At 59.4% G+C, this 19,957-nt stretch overlaps 3 protein-coding genes across 3 annotated transcripts in view; 2 read left to right on the forward strand and 1 right to left on the reverse strand.

Annotated features, from left to right (window-relative positions):
• Positions 1-1,269, forward strand: part of PHPT1 (phosphohistidine phosphatase 1) — a 3,639-nt gene extending 2,370 nt beyond the window's left edge. Inside the window, exons 2-3 of the mRNA XM_026049613.1 lie at positions 23-147; positions 841-1,269. Of these exons, the coding sequence (XP_025905398.1) occupies positions 23-147; positions 841-933 (218 nt within the window). The 3' untranslated portion in view covers positions 934-1,269. The remainder of the gene's footprint in view (positions 1-22; positions 148-840) is intronic.
• Positions 1,270-3,906: 2,637 nt separating this feature from the next.
• MAMDC4 (MAM domain containing 4) lies at positions 3,907-14,259 on the forward strand. Its single transcript, XM_026049614.1, has 28 exons — positions 3,907-3,946; positions 5,111-5,224; positions 5,370-5,543; positions 5,693-5,825; positions 6,111-6,264; positions 6,461-6,545; positions 6,837-6,965; positions 7,043-7,189; positions 7,258-7,337; positions 7,545-7,703; positions 7,870-7,954; positions 8,124-8,273; positions 8,506-8,619; positions 8,853-8,984; positions 9,125-9,255; positions 9,372-9,477; positions 9,698-9,814; positions 9,922-10,056; positions 10,149-10,279; positions 10,373-10,586; positions 11,039-11,176; positions 11,541-11,665; positions 11,872-11,962; positions 12,237-12,383; positions 12,819-12,953; positions 13,168-13,295; positions 13,382-13,496; positions 14,066-14,259. The coding sequence occupies exons 1-28, from the start codon at positions 3,907-3,909 to the stop codon at positions 14,257-14,259; spliced, it is 3,603 nt and encodes a 1,200-aa protein (XP_025905399.1).
• A 2,307-nt stretch (positions 14,260-16,566) lies between these two features.
• Positions 16,567-19,609, reverse strand: EDF1 (endothelial differentiation related factor 1). The gene is made up of 4 exons (XM_026049233.1): positions 19,537-19,609; positions 18,559-18,719; positions 17,783-17,876; positions 16,567-17,105 (listed from the first exon to the last, which is right to left on the reverse strand). The coding sequence occupies exons 1-4, from the start codon at positions 19,592-19,594 to the stop codon at positions 17,044-17,046; spliced, it is 375 nt and encodes a 124-aa protein (XP_025905018.1). The 5' UTR covers positions 19,595-19,609; the 3' UTR covers positions 16,567-17,043.
• Positions 19,610-19,957: the final 348 nt, after the last annotated feature.

Below are 19,957 nucleotides of genomic sequence, written 5' to 3' on the forward strand. Positions count from 1 at the left end.
GCCCCCGCCGCGTGTCCCGCAGCCGACATCTACGAGCGGCTGGCGGCGGAGCTGGAGCCGCTGGGCTGCGACTGCGAGTGCCTGGGCGGCGGCAGGATCCGCCACGAGCGCGGCGCCAGGAGGATCCACGTGTACGGCTACTCCATGGTGAGGACGGAGCGCGCGCCGCCCCAGCGCCGCCTCTGCGCGGCCTGCGGGCCTCGGCTCCGTGCCCCTTGGGGTCCGGCGCGTGCCCGGCTTGGAGGCTGCCGCAGCCGGGAGCAGCCAGCCCTTCCCCAAGCCCGCGCCTCTCCCGGAGGCGCCTGTGGCAGCCGAGTCCGCGCGSCCGCGGGAGCACCGGGGTCTGCAGACGCAGCTGCCCGTGCTCCCGGCTGGCAGCAGCAGGCCCCCACGTGCCCAGCAGGCATCGCGGAGGCGCTGCAGGTCGGGGCACCTGCAGGAACCACCCGCATCCAGCCTCTCCTCAGCCCCCTGGCCACGGTCTCCTTCCCGTGTCGCTCTCCATCCTCCTCTCTGGAGGCCCCGGCACTCGGATGGAGGCTGCAGGCGGTAGCTGTGTGTGCCCTGAGTGTTGTGGCGGTCCTGGTTTTCTCAGCTCCGGCCCCCTTGGGTTGGCGCCGGGGTGCTGGGTGCGCTGGCCCCGCTGCCAGGCGGCAGTGTGGGGTGGTGCCAAGTATTGACTGAATCCCACGTATCTCTCATAGATACGGGATCAGTGGTTGTTTTCACTGCCRTAGTCTCTTCACACATCATCCCATTCCCGTCCCCAAGGGTACATTTAGCTACAGTAGAGGTGGCCACCACGCCTCCTTTACTCTTTAACTGTCTCTCTTCTTCCAGGGCTTTGGGCGAGCAAAGCACTCCGTGACTACAGAGAAGCTGAAAGCCAAGTATCCAGACTATGAGATCACTTGGGCAGACGAAGGCTACTAGCTCGGTGAGACAAGGTGGCCGCCTCATACCAGCCTGGAGCTGGCCTGGCTGCCTTCTCCAGCTCAGCCTTCGGGGAGATAGCAGCAGGGTTCCCAGCAGCTAATGGGCACTGCTGGTTTTCTCTGTGTTGAACTCCCTGCTCTGAGAACCTTGAATTCTCCTAAGGCATCTGCAYATCTCTATTTTCACTGGACTTCCTCGGTGCCACAGGCTCTGCCTGTCCCCCTGTCGCACGCAGCAAAGCCTGAGGGTGAATCCCACAGCTTGGTGAGGCTGATGGGGGCTCTGCCTTAGCCTTGCTTGTGGCAAAGGCTTGTCCTGCATGCATGGTGACCATTAAACATGTTGGGCAGCACGGTTGGCTCTGCTTGGTTGTCTGTGTGTGTGATAGTGGCTCTGTCTTGGTCCTGCAGCCCGAGGTGGGGCTTGGGCCTGGCTGCACTCACTGTTCYCCCACAGCAGAGTTCAGTTTCCCAGCCCTGCGTGGAGACGCCTCTCTGGAGGCCTCGCATTGGAGCTGGTTCTGTCTGAGGTGGTGACAGCAGACTGTGTTTCAGGATTTGGAGGTGCGTGGGGTTGGGTGTGGGAAGTTAAAAWCTGCACTTACTTGTCCTCCCGTTTTGTGAATTGTCCAAGACGCTGATGTGCAGAAGTGCTGTCTGGAGAGGAGGCAACTGAGCAAGCTGGGACCAGAAGTAATGAACCAAGGGAGCTGCTGGGAGAAGCAGCGTGGTCCCCATGCCTGGCCCAGGGAAGGGGCAGAGTTGCTGTGCAGTGAGCACTGTGATTATAAACTGTTATCTCCTGCCCTGAGCTTTTAGAGTCCGAGGACTAAGCTGTCAGGGAACATACCCTGTTCTCACCTAAGCAGATCAGTAGTTATTAACACCCTGAGCTAGATGATCCTTGATTTCAGCTCTCCAGGAAAGCATCGCTGGCTCTTGCTACTTGTTATTTCCTAGCTCTTGTTTCTAGGGATCTCCCTAGAAACCATGTCACTTCTCCAGGTGACATGGGTGCCGCTATAGGCGAAATGGATCTGTCGGACTGAGACCTTGTCAGCCTGGTCTGGGTGAACGTCACACATGTGAACATCAATGGATATTAGGCATCTAAACTCGGGAGGGCACAGAATGAGATTTATGTTAGTAGTGTAGAGTGCAGCTTCCCTGGTGGCTGCCTTCACATCAGTGAATTGCTGAGGTTGGTTGGTACCTCTGGAGATAGCCTAATCCTACCACCTGCCCAAAGCAGCTTGCTCAGGACTCTGCCCAGATGGCTTTTGAATATCTGCGTAGTTGGAGACTTCACATTAGCTCTAAACGCCTTGTTCCAGGGCTTGACTTCTCTCAAAGGAAGGACATCCTGTCTTCCTAGCKGTGCCCTGGGACCGGGCAAGAGGCAATGAGGACAGATTGCAGGTTGTGCTCGTCATCTCTTGTTCGGTCGCTGGGCGGTGCTGAAGCCAGCCTCTTTGCAGTGGCATTGGTCTTTCYTCCCACGTGTCACCTGTGTGCTTGCTGAGGACGTGCTCTGTCCCATCATGCAAATAATAAACAAAGGGACCCCAGTAGTGACCTCAGGGGGCACCAATAGTAGCTCCCCCGGCCCCAGCTGAACTTTGTGCCTCTCATGGTAATGCTCTAAGCTGACACTTGGAGCAGGACAGTGTTTACCTCCCGGGGAGGCGGAGCGATGGCCAGGGATCCCTGCCCATTGCTGCAGGCACAGGCTGTGTCTGGTGCTACCTGCGAGAGGCAGAAGCCCCTGTCRCCTTCCTCGCTGGCTGATGGGTTTGTGCTGCAATGGAAAACYCAGGGCAAGAGGAGCAGCAAGCTTGTGCCCTCCAACAGAAGGGGCCCAGGAAGGGCACCCGTGGCTGCTGCTCAATCACCTGCCTGCCTTGTGCTGGCTACTGGTTCCCCTCTCTGAAATCCAAGGGACAGAGATGGGGCTTTTCCTGGGAGCACTGCCTTGCCCTTAGCGTGGCGGCTTTGCCTGGGGGCAGGGTGAAGGRCTGGCCCTTAGGACACTTGTGCTGAGCTTGGGCACTTGCCAGAGAGGGTTGCCAGATTCCACGCACGTGCCAGGCTTGGGTGACCCCTCTCCGCARGGGCGCAGAGTTCCTCATCCAGGCACAGCCTGACCCAGGCTGGTGCGGGGGAATGAGYTGAACCGTGAGTTTTACTGCACCTGACACAATGGAGTTGCAATCTGGTGCCCAAGGCCAGCTGCTAGCAGGCACTCGGTGCTCAGGTTTGTGCAACAGGAGCCTGTTTCCCAGCTCCAGGCCCTGGGGCTGCTGGCAGGCAAAAACAGGGCTGCTCTGTTGTAGCATCAGCTTATAGAGGTCCCCAGCTGCCCGGGTACCAGGGTGCAGGAACATCTGTTTGGCAAAGTGGCAGAGACAGAGGTGATGGCCAGCACCCTGACCCGTGACGCTGCTGGGCAGGGACCACATCCTGCTTATCAGCCTTTCCTGTCTCGGGCTGCTCCCCGCAACCCCATTCCCGCCCCCAGGCCCAGCTGGGGTGCACCCTGCTGCCTGCTTGCACCCAGAGGCTCCCCCCAGCTCGCCCAGCCTCCTTGCATCCTCGTGGCACCTCTTTCTTGGCCTGGTTGGGAAAGGTGGTTGAAAAGGGGGAGATTGATAAGAAAGGGAGCAGAAGATTTCCCTGGGTGACACGGCCTTGCAGAGCAGTGGTTGCCAACTCCTCGTGTGTGATGCTCACAGCGGAGCCGAGCTGCCTGTCCCAGCCGAGAGCAATCCCTCTCCATGACCCCCGTGGCTCAGGGATGAGAGCTYGGGAAGCGTAAGCCCCGCTGCACAGATAACAGCGGGGCTGAAGTCCAAAGTGTGGCAGGTCYTTGGGAGCAGATTCCAGCCTCGGCTCACACCGGCTACCCCCTCTGCCTGCCTGCTCCTTGCGTCTCCCTGCTCTGCTCTGCCCTCGCTGAAGCCCGGAGGCTGCAATGTCTGAGCACACGGTCCTCCTGATCCTGACACTTTTGGGTAAGTTGTGCCCCAGGCTGGGGCTGTGTCGAGGGTCACGCTGCAGGGAGAGGGGGACATGGTGCCAGCTGCTTCACTGTGTCCCTCCCCAGCACAGGGCCGCCCAGGGTCACGGTTGTACCAGGAAACCCACCGGTGCAAAGGCCCTGCGGGGTGTTTGCGGGACCAGATGCTCCCATGCTCTGGCTTGGGCGGGAGGAGACCCGCTGCCCTCCAAGGAGAAGGGGGTGAAACGTGCTGCTTTGCCAGGCAGCAGCTGGGCTCCTGCATCGCCTGCGTGCAGCAGAGGGGCTCRCTCTTTCCCTCAGCATTGCTGCAGCTTTCGGGGGACTGGACTGACACCTCAGTCCCCAGTAGTTCTGTGGGGAAACAAGGCAAATATAGCCTGGCAAACCTTCCTTGGGATGCTGCTGACAAAAGTCAGCCTGGGATTTTCCCACTCACTGAAAGGCTGGTGGTTACCGGAGCTGCCCGGGATGCAAATGGGCTTTGGGTTGGATATCTCTGATGGCTTTGCTCCGCAATAGGAGGAAATGTTTGAATCATTTCCCCTCGCATCTCCCTCTTGTGTGGGTCAGGATGAGCAGGCTCTTTCAAAGCTCAACCCTCCCGGCCAGGAGTAAGGCTGAGCCTCCCTAGGCACAAGAATCAAGTCCCTCCCGAACACAACACCCAAGCCCAGGCTGTGAGGTGCAGCAGACCCTGCAGCTCCAACCCTTCATGGAGGGCTGATAGATGGAGCAGCAGCGACGACAGGGGAATACAGCAACCGGGCTGGAAATAGCACCGTAACCTCAGGAGGCCTCATCCTGCAGCTCAGCTGGCTCTGGCTGTAATGGTTGTGCTGAGCTGCCTCCCGAGCGTGTGGAGAACGTGCTGCAAGTGGGAGACGCCAAAATGCAAGGTGTGGGGTGAGAAGGGCCATGAGAGCCCTTCTTATGRTGCCTAGCCCGAGGCCTCGGGACATTCTGCTTTTCTCCCACAAGCGCCACCACTGGACATTGGGGCAGAGGCTGAAGGTCCCGGCTGAAGGACGATGCTGCTGAGAGCCTGGAGCTCCCCTGAGATGAAGACCATAGACACATGTCCCCTCCGAGCGGAGGGCTCCGAGCAGCAACAAGCCGGGGGCCCKAGCGGGGTGGTCACCCCCTTCTTCTCCCCTAGGCAGCGCTGCCCTTTCCGGCGCCTCCACCGCTGTCAACGCGTGCGGCCGCGCGGACGAGCAGCTCTGCGACTTCGCCTGCGACTGCGGCGACTGCTCCGACGAGAACCAGTGCGGTGGGTCGCGCCACCCCRGGGGCTCCCTGCCCAGAGACCAGAGCAGGGACATCGCAGAGCCAGGGCCGGGTGCAGGCGCCCAGCGTGGCGCAGGTGCCCCCGGCAGAGCCGGCTCTGCCCTCACGCCCCGTGCGCTTGTCCCCAGGGTACCTCGGGGTGTCGCTGGTGCTGGGCACCCCCTTCACCTGCGACTTTGAGGAAGGCGACTGTGGCTGGCGGGATGTGAGCACCTCGTCTTRCAGATGGGTGCGGGGCCGGGCCAGCCTGGCCGCCTGGGGCACGGGGCCGCACTCGGACCACAGCGTGGGCACAGATCTGGGTGAGCAGGACGCTGCTTGGTCATGAATGCCTGGCACCGTATCATGGCTGGGACGGGAGCCAGGGTGCTTGGTGAGCTCAGGCCAGCCACGATAGCGSTGGCTCTGGTGCCAGCGCACGGGGACGCAGGTCCTTCTCTGCCCTCCCCAGGCTGGTTCATGGCTGCAGCGGATCCCCCCGGAAAGACACCAGTCACAGCCTGGCTGCAGTCACCAGTGATGCGGGAAGCAGCTGCCACTTGTGAGATCCGGGCCTGGTATCACCTCTCGGGAAGCGGTGAGCGTGCCRGGATCGCAGCAGCAGCCCGGCCCAGCTTGGGCTGCTGTAAAGCCCTGCTGGGGACACTGTGGTGGGATGGGGTCATCTCCCCACTGGAAGAGCTCCTGAAGGCCAGAAAGGCACCAGCATCCGGAGATGGTGCCCTGCCACCCTGCTGCCCCCCTCAGTGCCCGCAAAGCCGTGTCTGGCGGGACCTGCGACCTTAGTCCCCTTCGCCCAGAGCCAGCAAGGCTTGAGCTGCCCCGTGAAGAGGAGGTGTCACTGGGGCGCTTGGCCACCTCTCCACCATCACTCCAGGGCTCAACGGGACAGAGCGACCAGCGCTGCGCCTGACCCTGGCGACTGCGGCCGAGACGGTGGAGCTGTGGCAGAGCCCCGAGCGCGGAGCTGAGGGCTGGCACGAGCTGGTGGCGTTCCCGGGCCGGACCGCGGGGCCCTTCCAGGTGATGCAGGAYGGCGAGACGCAGCTCAGCAGGCTGGGGGTGGCCAGCGAGCAGCAGAGCTGGGCTGCAGGGAGACAAGGGACCCAGGGGACACTGGGTGCCACTGAGGGGGATGGTGCTGGGCCACTGGCCCTGGCCCTTGGACAGATGAGTGGGGCTAGTTTAGCTCCTGCCAACCGTGGGCCTCTCATCGCAGCTCACCTTCTCTGTGACACCGTCACCCGGCCGTGGGACGCAGCTGGCGCTGGATGACATTGTGTTCAGGAACTGCGGCTTGCAGAGTAAGATGCAGTCCACTTGCCCCGCATCCCTCCTCTGGGCCGAGACACGAGCTGGCATGAGCCAGGGGGTGGGTTTGGGCTTTGTATCCGCATGTGGCACCAGTGGGAGCTTTCCTGCTGCGCGGACATGGGGCAGGTGGAGAAAAGTTGCACCCGGACAGGGAAACCCCTGGAGGGATGGGGCTGTGGGGGGGGTCCCTGGTGGCCATGCTGTGGCACCGCTCTGCCGTGTTGGAGAGCGGGGACCCCATGGAGGCCACCGAGGAGCTGATGGCGCCTGCGCACCCCCAGGGCCGGGCAGGCAGACGTGTGGGCCCGAGGAGGGCGCATGCCAGCGGGGCTCCTGCGTGGCTCTGGAGCACTTCTGCGACGGCACCGACGACTGCGGGGACGGCTCGGACGAGGCTGCGCCGCGGTGCCGTGAGCAGCGGGGATGGCGGCGGGACGGGGCTGGGTCCCTGCCCCGACCCCAGGTCACCGCTCMCCTCCCTCGACAGAGGCCGTCAGCGCGTGCACCTTCGAGGGAGGCCTGTGCCTCTGGGAGGCGGAGGCCGGGCTGGCCGCGTGGCAGCGAAACAGCAGCGCGAACCTGGCGCCCGCGCCCGGCCGCCCGCTCCGCGACCACAGCAACAGCAGCAGGGCAGGTAGCGGAGCGGGCGCCGCTGCGCGCCGCGGGGCACGCGGCCCTGCCGCTCACCCGGGCCTCCTGCAGGTTATTTCCTCCACGTGGGCAGCACCAGCGGGGTGGCCAGGCTGAGCAGTCCCAGTTTCCAGGCCACCAGTTCCTGCTCTGTAAGTGGCATCTTGGGGCCCACCGGTGCACCATGGCAAAGCCTCTCTAGGCATGGGGACCTGTTGCATGAAGCTGCCCCTTTGCTGGGGGTGGATGGAGGGGTTTTGGCAGGTACAGAGGCAGAGACTAGGGAGCCCAGGAGGCGGCGAGGGGCTGCATGTCCCTGCTGGCCCACACCGCCTCTCACCTGCCCTCTCTGCTGCCAGCTGGTGCTTTACTGCCACCTCCACGGCTCTGCCACCAGCCGCCTCAGCATTTACTACGTGACCGCCTCCACCAAGGAGCTGCTGCGGGAGCGGACRGGGGACCTGGGCGCCTGCTGGGTCCGGGAGAGAGTGGAGTTCAATGTGACAGAGACCTTCAAGGTGAGCTGGCTGCCCGCGTCGACCCCGCTCTGCCCGCAAGGCCTCGCCTGCCCCGACCTGGCCGCACGTCCCCCCGGGGGCTCCTCGCTGATTCTCGGAGCGCTGTGAGCCTGCGGGGGCCAGCATGACTCGGTGCTGGTGCTGCAGCGGGTGGCTTGCCCTGCAGGTGCTGATCGAAGGAGTGGCCGGCGACGCGGGGATGGTGGCCCTTGACGACTTGATCCTCTCTCCAGACTGCAAGCAGGAGCAGGGTGAGCAGGAGCACTGCGAGCCCCCCTAAAATCTCCCGGTGTCTTTTGGCCACATCACTAAAGGACTCGTCTCAGCCCTGGCCAGGCTGTGCAGGGTGATGCTGCCAAGGCCGAGCTTTGCTGAGCGGCCCAGGTGACTCCTCTCTGACCTGCAGTGTTTTGTCATCAGAAAAGCCCCAGATTTCGCTGCCGAGCCGGGGCCCTGCCGGCCCGTGCGCAGCCCAGGAGTTCGCCTGCGACAGCGGGCAGTGCATCAGCGACGAGCTGGCCTGCAACTTCGTGGAGAACTGCCCTCTGGGCTCCGATGAGAAGCACTGCGGTGAGTGCCCGCGGCCGGGCGGGAGCACCCCAGCTCACCAGCACCCTGCCCGGGCCACCCCAAGGCCTCCAGCCTCTGTCTGCTGTTGGGGAGCTCTTGTCCCRTGCGGATGCCCCCACCTGGGCTCCCAGCAGCCGGGCGGTGGGGCTGGCCTGGGGCACCTCTCCCACCCACCGACCCCCACGCTGCCCCAGGAAGCGCTGCAGGGCGCCTGAGCATTTGGCTTTCACAGGAGCGACCACCTTTGAGGAGGGCGCCGGCGGCTGGCACGATGTTAGCGTGGGCCGGCTGCGCTGGGAGGTGCAGCGAGCTGCCGAGCCCGCGGGCAGCACCCGCGGCGGCGCAGGTGAGACCCTGCCGGTCGCTGAGACTGTACTGTACTGACTGTCCCCAGTGTCACAGGGGCRCTCGCACCGCAGGCACCCCCTTCTCCTGCTCCCACTGGTGAGGGGAGCGGCACYGCTGTGGCAAGGGCAAGGTGCTCAGCACCGCCCTGGGGAGGCTGCTGGCGGCGGGAGCTGTGCTGGGGGCGCGGGCGGGGAGGCAGACCCTGACCTCCGGACATGTCTCCTCACGCAGGGGCTTTCCTGGCCCTCCGGAGCGGGGCAGGGCAGATGGTGGCCGTGGCCACAGCGCGCACACCGCCACTGGGCCCCTCCGGGCCAGCCTGTGCCATGGAGATGAACTACCGCCTCCCCAGTGGCCACCAAGGTAAAATCTGCCCCTTCCAGCCCTGCGCTGCCCCCGGTTTGGCGTGGGGCCAATGCCCCCCAGCCACCGCTGGGCTTTGCCCCGTCACGCTGCATGGGGACACCGGTCCCTGCCACCGCCCCGCTGATCCTCTCGCGCAGGTTTCCTCGCTGTCCGTGTGGTCGAGCGYGCCACGGGCACCGCGCAGCTGGCCTGGCGGGTGCAGGGCCGCRGCAGCGCAGCCTGGCAGCACGGCCGCATCCTGCTGGGCGAGCGGCCCAGGCCCTTCCAGGTGACGCCAGCAGCGGGATTCATGCAGGGGACTGGCCCCAGCCTGAGCTTGTGGCCGTCGCTGGCTGCCACGGGCTGGCAAGAGAGCTGGGACTCACCGGCTCCTTGTCCCACCAGGTTGAGCTGCTGGGTCAGGTGAGTCTGCAGGAGACGGTGAGCGCGGCCGTCGACAACGTGACCTTCGTGAGCTGCGACCCCGGCGTCGCTCCGCCGGAGGCTGCCGGTACAGCCATGGGCGCAGCAGCGCGGTGCGCGCGAGCGCCCTGCGCCTCCCCCGGGCACATGGGGAAGCCTGGGCTCCCCTGGGCGCATGGGCCCGCGTCCTGGCRGTGAGGGCAGATGGGCTGAGGCAGGGGCAAATCGAGAAGTGCATTGCGGGTGGCTGCTTGCCTTGGCGGAGTTTTGTCCATCCACCCTCACCACTGTCCTCTCCCGCTGGCCAGAGCTGTCTTGCAACTTCGAGACGGGCAYGTGCGGCTGGTACCAGGATCAGCGCAGCGACTTCCAGTGGGTCCGAGGCACGGGACAGGGGCAGGGCTCCGACCACACCACTGGCTCAGGTAAGGGACGGCTGCCATGCACCCACCCGGAGGCTCCTTTGGCAGCCCTWTCCCTGGGCAGACTCAAAGCACCCCCTTTTCTACCCTCTCTCCATCCATGACTGCAGGCTACTTCCTCGCTGCTGACCCCGCCGCACCAGGGACGCGTGGGCAGCGGGCACAGCTCATCACCGCATACCAGCAGCCGCCCGCCGCGGCGCAGTGCCTCTCCTTCTGGTACCGCATGGCCGGCCCGCAGATCGGTAGGCTCCCGCAGTGCAGAAAACGGCCCTGGGCACAGGGCAGGGTGGCTGCGAGCAGCGATGTCGCCACTCCACGGCTCCGCTCTGCCCAGGCACCCTCAACCTCAAGCTGAAGCGTGAGGAAGAGGAGGAGCTGGTGCTGTGGACCAGGAGGGGGGCCCAGGGCAGCGTGTGGCACCGGGGCTTCGCCACGCTCAGCCTCAAGGGAGAGCGCGCGTACCGGGTGAGGCAGCGTGGGAGCCGGCCGGCGGGGACGCCGGGGGTGCCCCRTGGGCCGTGCTGCCTCTCAAGCTGGCATCTCTGCCCGTCCCCGCAGCTGATCTTCGAGGCCCTGCGCGACGGCTTTGTGGGCAGCGTGGCCCTGGACGACGTGACGCTGCGCGCGGGGCCCTGCGGCGCCCAGGACTTCTGCTCCTTCGAGGCGGGCACCTGCGGGCTGGTGGCCAGCGGGCAGCCCGCCTGGCTGCGCCAGAGCAGCGGCAGTGGCGCTGATGGCCCGCTGGCCGACCACACCACCCGCACGGCCACAGGTATCGGGGCTCCGGCGGCCCTCCTGAGTGTCCCCCCTCCTCCTGCACCTGATCCTAACTGTGTCCCTGCTGCTGCCCCATCCCTGTTCCCATCCTTGCCAACCCCTCACCCTCTGCCTCTGCTCCTGCCCCTAATGCTCCCTGTGCCCCTGACGGCCTCTGACTAGACCTGCCGCATCCTCATCTCTTCCCCTCTCCTTATCCCCATCCCTGCCCTGCCTGCTGGTGCCAAGGGTGCCCCTTTGCTGCCCACTGGCCACCACCCTGGGCACCCCAGCCTCCACACCCCAAGCTACTGGCTCAGCACAAGATGAGCGCCGAGGGACACTGAGCTTCACAAACCCAGCGGTCCCAGCAAGTGACAAAAGGAATTTCCTGACTGACTCTGCTGTCCCCTGCCATGGGCAAGGTGACACAGCAGGGTTCTGGCATGGGGGCTTTTCTTTCCTCAGGCCATTACATGCTGGTTAGGACCAGCAAGGGCTCCTTGCCCATGGGAGGTGTGGCCACGCTCTCCTCCGAGCTCTACGAGTCCTCCGCACGAGGCCAGTGCCTGACCTTCTGGTACCAGCTGGGCGACGAGGCCCCAGGTGAGCACCACGTCCTGGTGAAAGCCCGGGATCCTGCTTGGGAAACTGCCCTCAGATGGGAACCGTGGGACAAGCTCCCTGCCCCAATGTCACAGCCTCCTGGGGCAAACTCATTTCTTGCCTCTGGCCTGTGGTGTCCAGGCAAGACACGATACCCATCAAGAAACACGTATGATCACTATGGCCTCAGACCCAGACAAGCTCATGCCATGACCAGCTCTACGCTCAAACCTGCTAATCCCATTACGAGGTCTTCAAAGCAGATTGGAGGCTGGTTAGCTCTGCTGGTGCCAAGGCACAGCAGTGCCATCAGTCTCCTCCTTGTACCCCAGGCTGCACGTCCAGCATCTCTGGCCTTTGACAGGTTCCCTCAGCGTCTTCGTGGAGGAGAGCGGCATGCAGAGGAGGAAGATGTTTACTGTGAGCGCCATGCAGGGGAGCTCCTGGCACCATGGCCAAGTCACTGTCCAGGCAGACCAAGAATGGAGGGTGAGACGGGGCAGGGTCTCAGATGCTACAGCACTCAAGTTGTGAGGATAGAGGCTGCAGGAGGCATGGCCATGCAAGGGGACAGGTGCTGGGCCAACAGCACCAGTTGACAATGAGCSCTTCGGGTCTTCTGGGGCTAAGTACTAGATGGCAGGGATCTACCGGTCCCAACCTCAGCATGTGCCCACTCCCCAAYTCTCTTGCAGGTGATATTCGAGGTCACAGGAGGCGGCGGTGACCRTGCATACATCGCGCTGGATGATCTGCGTGTGATGGATGGTGCTTGCTCTGAACCAGGTGAGAGCTCCTATGACATGATGGTGGGCACCATGCAGGCTCGACTGTCGCTGGCCCAGGAGTGTCTGTCCTGGCCTGCCTGGTCCACCCTGTCTCCCCAACAGAAGGCCCAGGTAGGGATCAGCCACTCTGAGCCTTGCATGGCTCAAATTTGTGGCTCCCAGGGAAGTGGAGGCCCTTCAGGACACACCAGGGCACTTGGTGGATGCAGAGGGAAGGTGACTATGCCTGCAATGTTCCATGAGCCACTTCATCACCCAGGACTTTCTCCTAGGTTCTTGTGACTTTGAGTTGGACATGTGTGGCTGGAGCAGCCCCTCTGATGACAATCCGCACGGCTTTGCCTGGGGCTGGAAGAGCGGAGTCCCCCTGGACAAATACCCTGGCCCTGAGCAGGATCACACTCTGGGCACAAAGGACGGTAGGAGACCTCTACCTCAGGACGTGCTGGCACGGTCAAGTGGATCAGATAGCTGAAGATAAATGGAGTCACCCTCAATTGCCTTCCTGGAGCATCCCGGGGGGCTGGGCAAGCAGCCTTAGTAGCCATGTGCCAGCTCCAGCCTGGGCCCAGGTCAATGAGGGGCAGGAGTAAGGGGAGGAAAACCTCTACTCTGCAGMAGACAGGCCCTTATGGGGGCACCCTGGTCCAGTACAGCCCCACTGCAGGCCCAGCCTTGAGCATATGGTGGAGATGGCTGGATCCACTATATCCCATTCCCCTCTCCCGGGAGGGACGGCTCAGCCCCACGGGCAGCCAGGGGCTGGGGAGGCAGGGAGGTTCCCAGGGGAGCAGATGAGACCAGGGCCATGCAGCACGGAGGGAATTTCCTGTGCTCTCTTCTCGCCTGTGCAGGTCGCTACGTGTACTTTGATACCAGTGTGCTGGGCCCTGGGGGCACCGCTGCCCAGCTGGAGAGCCAGCACCTACCTGCTGCTGCAGCCTCCTGCCTCCGCTTCTGGTACCACATGGACATCCCGGAGCACCTCTGTAAGTGCTGCCCCACATGCAGGGGGCAAGCGAGCTCACGGTGGGAGCTGGGGTCTTAATCAAGGACTGGAACCCCCCTCAGCACCAGCTGTGCTGGGCAGCAGGGAGGGCCCACCCTGGTGGGCTCTGTGTGCTCCATAGAGCGCAGAGCAGCTGGAGGGGCACGGTGGCCTCCAGGTGTTGAGGCTGGGGGCCTCCCCCCGCTGTGCTGCAGCTGGCGGGGAGCTGCGCGTGCGGCTGCACAGCGCCGAGGGGCAGCGCACGGCGTGGAGCGCGCCCGGGCGCCAGGGCCGCGGCTGGCTGAGCGCCGCCGTGCCCGTGCAGAGCCCCAGCGAGTTCCAGGTGAGCAGGGCCGCGCGCCCCGGCCAGCCCTCCCCTCACAGCAGGGCTCCCAGCACCGCGTCACGCGGCCTCCTGCCTTCCTGCAGATCGTCTTCGAGGTTGCCGCCAGCACGTGGCCGATAGGAGGGACCGTCGCGCTGGATGACGTGGCGTACAGCCCTGGAAAGTGCCAGGATCCCAGCCCAGGCGTGTCAGGGAAAGGTGAGGGGCTGTTGGCATTTGCAGCAGCTCTGGCGACAGCACCTCGTGCTCTTTCCATACCCCATGGTCCCAGCAAGCAGCCAGCAGTGGGGCCTGGGGTCCCATGCACCAGAGCAGCTCACGCCAGCCTTCAGAGGCAGAGCTGGGCACGGGTGCTCACCCAACTTCATGTTTCAGAACTTGAAGCATGAGGTTTTGCACTTCCTRGGGCCTTTGAGAAAGCCATGGGGCAGCCAATGGTACAAGACAGCCACATCTGTCATGGCAGAGGCATTCCAACTGGGTGGGAAGGGAGCAGGGGACAACAGTGCAGCTTTTGGGCTGCAAACACCGGCGTGGTGCAAGCTGTCCTCAGCCCTGCTGGCAGCTCTGACCTGCCGCGAGCAGCAGTGGTGCAGGACGCTGCCACTGCTGCCAGGTCCCATGAGATGTCCTGGGCAGGGCAGGAGCCTGGCTTACCCTGGGAAGGGTCAACCCTGAATTGCTCAGGGCCCTGGGGCTTTTGTAGAGGCCTGAGCAGCCCTCCTTGGAAACAGCTCTGGTTCAGCMTCATCCGCTTTCATTCACAGAGAAGTCTTCCAGCGGCCTTGTGGCAGAGGTGGTGATCGGCCTCCTCCTGGCCCTCCTAGTCCTGGCCATGGTCATGGCAGGAGGTCATTACTTGTTGAAGAGGAGAGGGCAAGCGAGCAGGATGGCAGCAGAGAGCAGTGCCCCACAGGGCTTTGACAACATCACCTTTCAAGATGTAAGGAATTGGGCCTGACCATAAGGATGGGTGGGAAGGTCTTTTCTATTTGCCCTGCTGCTCCAGCCAGCACATTGGAAGGCACCAAAACAGCATTTTCTGAAAGTTCAGCAATCCCTGAAAGACCCCCTGGTCTGCCAACACATCAAAAAGGTGCAAAGGCCTCTGCTTCTTATCTGATAGCCGGCAAACGAGTGACTCCAAGTTGTAGGACTGACCTAGAAATGTTGCTGATGCCATCAGGTGACTGCTCCAGAAAGAGCTGAGGCTGTGYTCCCTCTCCCGGCTGTGCTGCCAGTGAGCAGGTCCTGCAAATATTGCTCATCCTCGTGCTTCTGGCAACCTGAAGTCTTCAGTGGTAGCTTAAACAGTTGGTTTCCTTCCAGCAGTTTGGTGCCCCCAGCAGAACTACTGGGACAGAAACACAGACCTCTTGCAGTCCCTCTGGGACTGATTCCTGTGCCCTGTGCTCTAGGTGACCCTGTATGTGCAGGGGGTTGGACTAGAYGATCTCTAARGGTCCCTTCTAACCTTAACAATTCTATGRTTCCCCAAAGAGGACATGGAACCCAGTTGGCCTCTTTAGACTGTTTATTTGTTGGGATTAAACTGTGCTGGCAGGCACGTAGAGGTTCTCCTCTTTGTGAGTTGGAAGAGGTCAATTTATTTCCTACGAGATACAAACTACCACTTTACTTTCACCTTTCTTTCCAGGACAAGGTCACTATATCTTCACTGCCAAAGGAAGGTGGTGATCCTTGAAMTATTAATCCAACACCACTCATTGCCACCCTGTGCCCATTAACTGCAAGCAGACCAGAGCATCTTCCAGCAAGACCTCACACTCCCGCAGTCGAGGCTGGCTCCAAGGTATCTCGCTGTCTGCCAGCATGCCTATCAAATAAAGCAGCAGGCCCTTAAGACAAGGTCACAGCTTGGGAGAGAGAAGTGCTGCTTCCTCAACTACCTCCAAGGCCTTGGGAAAAGTACTGTTGTGTAAACTGCATCTTCTGTGCTGTAGAGCGACATCTTTATGTGCTTGGGCTTTGGCAAACACACACACACACACACACACACACACACACACACACACACACACACACTTAGAAGGCAGCTCTTGTAGCAGGACGGGCCATCCTTCGCCGAGGAGAGCAGCGTTCCGGCCCCAGCAAGTTTCTCAAATGGAAGGAGCCCAACACCGGCCTGGGGAGGGGAGAAGAGCAGCTGATGTGGCACAAGTCCTTTCCCACGTGTAACCCRGGAAAACAAATCCAGTAGTTGCCAGGGCCAATGGGAGGAACACGGTGCTGTGTGGCTGGCGCGGGCGCAGGGTGTTGGGGAGGAAGGGAGCAGAGCAGGTGCTGATGTCGCACGGCTGAGGCCAGGCAGCAGCCCTGAGCCGGCTCTCCAGGTACTCGCCTTCCACTGAAYTGCCCGTACTTGTTTCAAGGACCTTGGATAATTTGTATTTAAAAGGCATTAGAAATGATAAGTTTCCTGAAGCAAAAATTAGGCTCTTAGTGCAATTAGGCCAAAGAGCTCTTGTTTCTTCTGCAGCCAGGCCCCAGAGGAAACCCTAAGCCAAGGATTCCTCTCCTCCACTGCTTTGGAAACAAATTAATATTAATGCCATAGTGAAACGTAAGTTCAATAGTTAACAAACCAGTTCTGCTTGTGTAGCCCATCAGCAAAGCTGCTCTTCAGAAACCTCCTAGCCTGTTTGTAGGGAAGGTGTTTTGCCACGGTCCTGTTCTGTGACAGCARCCTGTTCTTTCCTATCCCCCTTCCACAGACTGGTCTTCAGCTCTGTCCTGCTTATACTGTGCCAAACTGTCACATAAAGCATGATCCTCAAGCCYACAATGTTTGTACCTTTCTTGGTGGTGCCACCCAGCAGGAAGGGAAATAAGCCTCTTGGGGAGGAAAAAAAAAAGAAGGAAAAGGAGATAAGGAGGGTTCAGGCTTCTGGCTTCATATAAATGCTGCATTGTCTTTGCATCAGCCTGGCTCTGTGGCTCTGTACAACTCTAGAGAGACTCCCTGCACAAGATAAGAAGCACAGAGCAGCACAGTATTGATTTCATCTCTGGGATGTAAGCCAAAGCTGCAGGAAAAGAAAGAGCAGCGAGAAAGGTTGCGACAACACAGGAAACCTGTGGAAAGGCACCCCTATCCCGAATGCTTGGGTTGTCCTGGTGGTTACATTTCTAGGAGGAAGAGGGTGCTACAGCACCACTCATGCCCAGCAGAAAATTATACTACCAGCTGGTGAACAGGCAGTGACTACCCCATGCAACCAAAGGGTATCAAACTTTATTATAGATCTCTTTAAAACAGGCTGGAAGGAACAAACAAAAATGTCATTGCAATGCAGTGACTGAGTCATTCATTTCAGATGCAGACACCAATCAATCCCCAGCTCTCCCAAACTATTTATATATAATATATCCCACCCTCCCCCAAAATTGCTCCAATTAAATGATCTCATTTCAGATCACCCTAAGTGTCTTAACATTAGCTGCTTCTAAACACCAAGACGCACATGTTTTCTGGCAAATTGGATGCAGTATTTTTCAGGATTTAGTTCCTCAATCTCTGGAAAGGAGGAAGGAAAAACAAAATCAGGAAAATCGCTTCTTTAAGGTCGCCTTTTTACAGCAAGTACAGATTCTGCAGCCTTCCCCCCCAAAGCAAGTCTGAAACCCTCTTGTTCAGCTTGGCAATACGATGAGAGATTCTGGTGGTTAAGGAGAACCAGCCAGACGAGATCAGTCTGAAGAAACTGATTTCGAGGCTTTATTTTCATTTCCCTTTGGGGCCTGTTTCGAGTGGTTTTCCAATGTCTTTCCCACGCAGCTTAAGACCTGGAATAAGAGAGAAAGACAGCGCTCATCATCTGCTCTATCACTCGCCCAACAGCAAAACTTGGGGAAATAACAGTATAATAAAACATTAAAAAAAAGAAGGCAAGGTAAAAAAAATGAGAAAGAATCCTGCACTGGTTTGTAGCATCAGACTAGTTACAGAGAAAGCTCCAGTTCTTCCTTGTGCGTTGATTATGTTTATAGGAAATAATATACATGCCTAGGAAACACTGATGTTTGCAAGACGCTTTGCTGAGTTAACATCAGTCCTTCAGGACTCTCAGCACACCTCGGATTTCAAATGCTCTCAACACATTTTGGATTTTTGGGGTGGGGGGGGCACTGTACAAAGGAGATCCCCAGGGCACTGTCCCACTGTCCCATATGTAAAGATGGAGAGAGGAAGAAGAAGAARAAAATAGAAAAAAAAGAGAGAGAGGGATAAAAAAAGAGGGATAGAATGAGAGCTTTGAGTTGTTTTACTCAGCATATCCAGCTATTATCAAAACATAGACTAATGATACCCCRCCCATAATAACCTACAGTCATTAACTGCTCCTGCCACAGGCAGTATAAATAACTTACACCAAAACGGCCTTCTTAAACACTAAAGACTTTTTTGTCATTTTTAAAGTCTACTTTTTGAAGTAGGGACTTTTAGTAAAGACTAAACTTACCGATGGCTCTTTCAATCTTGCCCATAACCTGGTTATTGGGGATTGCTCTTCCCGATTCGTAGTCAGCAATAACTTGTGGTTTTTCGTTGATTTTCTAAAAATAATAATAAAGGAAGATGCCTCAAACCTTGGCACAACAAAAAGTAAACATTCAGAGCCAAGTGCCCAAAACTCTAYTGCACTAATAAGAGACAATCATGCCAGGCCTGGAGGAGACAGCACCACGTGTGGGCAGGGCCCATCAGCACGGGGCCTCCTGCGTTCTGGTGCCACCCGTCACCGCCAGACTTGTCCTTCTGTCTCCCAGGAGGAACAAGAACGCTAAATACTACAGTTCATTAACACAGCAGTGAGATTCTCAACATAGTTTCAGACATAATTGCAACAAATAACCTTGTGTCAATGCTAAGTTGATAGGATAAAAAGGATAGATGGAATAAAAAGAATAAGCTGGGAAAAAAAAATGAAGAAAGGAAAAATGCCTCCCAGGAGCTCACTGGTCATAACGCTGTTCGTRTGCTTTGCACATGTACAAAGGTTGCCCAGATAAATCTCTGAGCTATTCTGTAGGTTACTAATTCTGCCCAGGGATCTGGCAAAGACATCTCAATCACCAAAGTGCCAATTCACGATACCAGAGCACTGCAGCCACCCAGGAACAAACAAACAGAAAGAAAACCCAAAAGAGAGAAGTGCCCAACTCCGCCCCGCCAGAGGTGCCAGGCGCCTCCGCGAGGAAGCTGGAGGAGACGTGGGAAGCGCCTGGCGACGCTCACCGTGGCCAGGTCCTTCTGCGTCATGCCCTTGCTCTGCCGGCCCTGCTGGATGACTTTGCCCACCTCCAGGGGCACCCTGTCATGGTGCAGCTCTTCTGTCTCGCGGTCTAGCTTGGCTGTGTTCTTCGTAATAAAGTGTTGCTTGTTTTGGCCTGCTGCCCCTGCAATTCAAAGCAAGAACAAAAAAAAAACAAGAACAAAGAAAACAAGGCTCGGAGCTGCACCATGAACTATGAAAGCGCTCGCTCTGAGCACTCAGCTGCCCAGGATCTCAGCAAGTTTGGGGGATTTCAACAAGCCAACATCAGCATCAGCCCCAACCAGATCCTGCCAACTGCAGGTCAGAGAACATGTTAACTTAATCCTGCTGAACGCTGATGTCTAAACGCWGCTGTACAGAACTGTTCCCTTTGCTTATCTCCAAACTCAACTTCAGATATGCAATTTCTTGGTTACAAGAGGGATTTACTCTATGAACTTTTATCTTGTTCGCTGGGTTACACGGCAGACTGAACACATGCCTTGTGCTCAACTTTCTGATGCTTCTCAAAGATAAACTCCARCTTTGCTCAGCTCTGCAGAAATCCAGCGGTTCTCATTTTGGTTAGACTATTTAAGTCATGTTTGGAATCCMTTGTCTAACGTTAGTCCTTGAAACCTTGAATGAGCTGACCAAACTTTCCACATGCTCTGTTTTGCCCATTCAAGRATCATCCGTTTATTTAGTTAGCTAGTTATCATAATCCCTTCCCAAGGTGAGAAGCATAAGAATTTACATCAGAAAGACAACAGGGAATTTTTAAAGAGCTATGACACAGTAAAAAAACGAGTAGTTACTGAAATCCTCAAGCATCTGTCCAATCAACAGTAAGAATGAACCACATAAAAGGGGAGTTTAACCCAGGATTTTGCTATCAGGGAGGCTTTTCYAGGAGTTTCGCAGCTTTGAACCCCCCCCAAAGAGCGTAATTTGTTAACCAGCTTTGTTGAAGAGGCTGCACAGCCCGTGCCTCTCCCTGAGGGCAGGAATGCACATGTCATCCCTGGGCAAATGTGCCCAACTCCAGCCCTAACGGCTGCCTTTTCCGTCCAGGCACTCGGACAGGAGGCGCAGCTCGGATCGGGGTGATCCRTGGAACCACGGGGTGGCTGGAGCCGGGGGGCTGGGGCCAAGTCCTTGGCTTGCACGGGCGGCCGGGAGCGTTYTCCAGGCCCCGCTCCTGCTCGGCCAGGGCTCCGGATCCCTCCCTGCGCTCCTGCCTCGGGCTGCGCGAGGCCACAGCGGCTCGAGGTGCCGCGCTCGGGGGCAGCTCGGACCGRGAGCTCGGGGCCGGACCGGCGCTAAGCCGCCCTCGCTGGCGCGGCGGCTCCCGCGGGGGCAGCGCCGGGCTCGGCGCAG

The sequence above is a fragment of the Nothoprocta perdicaria genome, unplaced genomic scaffold (assembly GCF_003342845.1).
Source record: "Nothoprocta perdicaria isolate Ctin4 unplaced genomic scaffold, notPer1 scaffold_6, whole genome shotgun sequence".
NCBI classification, from domain to species: domain Eukaryota; kingdom Metazoa; phylum Chordata; class Aves; order Tinamiformes; family Tinamidae; genus Nothoprocta; species Nothoprocta perdicaria.

Bases quoted from the DNA above. Each gene is read 5' to 3' on its own strand.
- EDF1 (XM_026049233.1), bottom strand. From the start codon at position 19,594: ATGTGCATTCCTGCCCTCAGGGAGAGGCACGGGCTGTGCAGCCTCTTC. The intron at 17,877-18,558 runs GTGAGCGTCGCC...TATTATTTTTAG, and splicing joins CGCAGAAGGACCTGGCCACG to AAAATCAACGAAAAACCACA. The intron at 17,106-17,782 runs GTAAGTTTAGTC...CTCTTATTCCAG, and splicing joins CAAGATTGAAAGAGCCATCG to GTCTTAAGCTGCGTGGGAAA.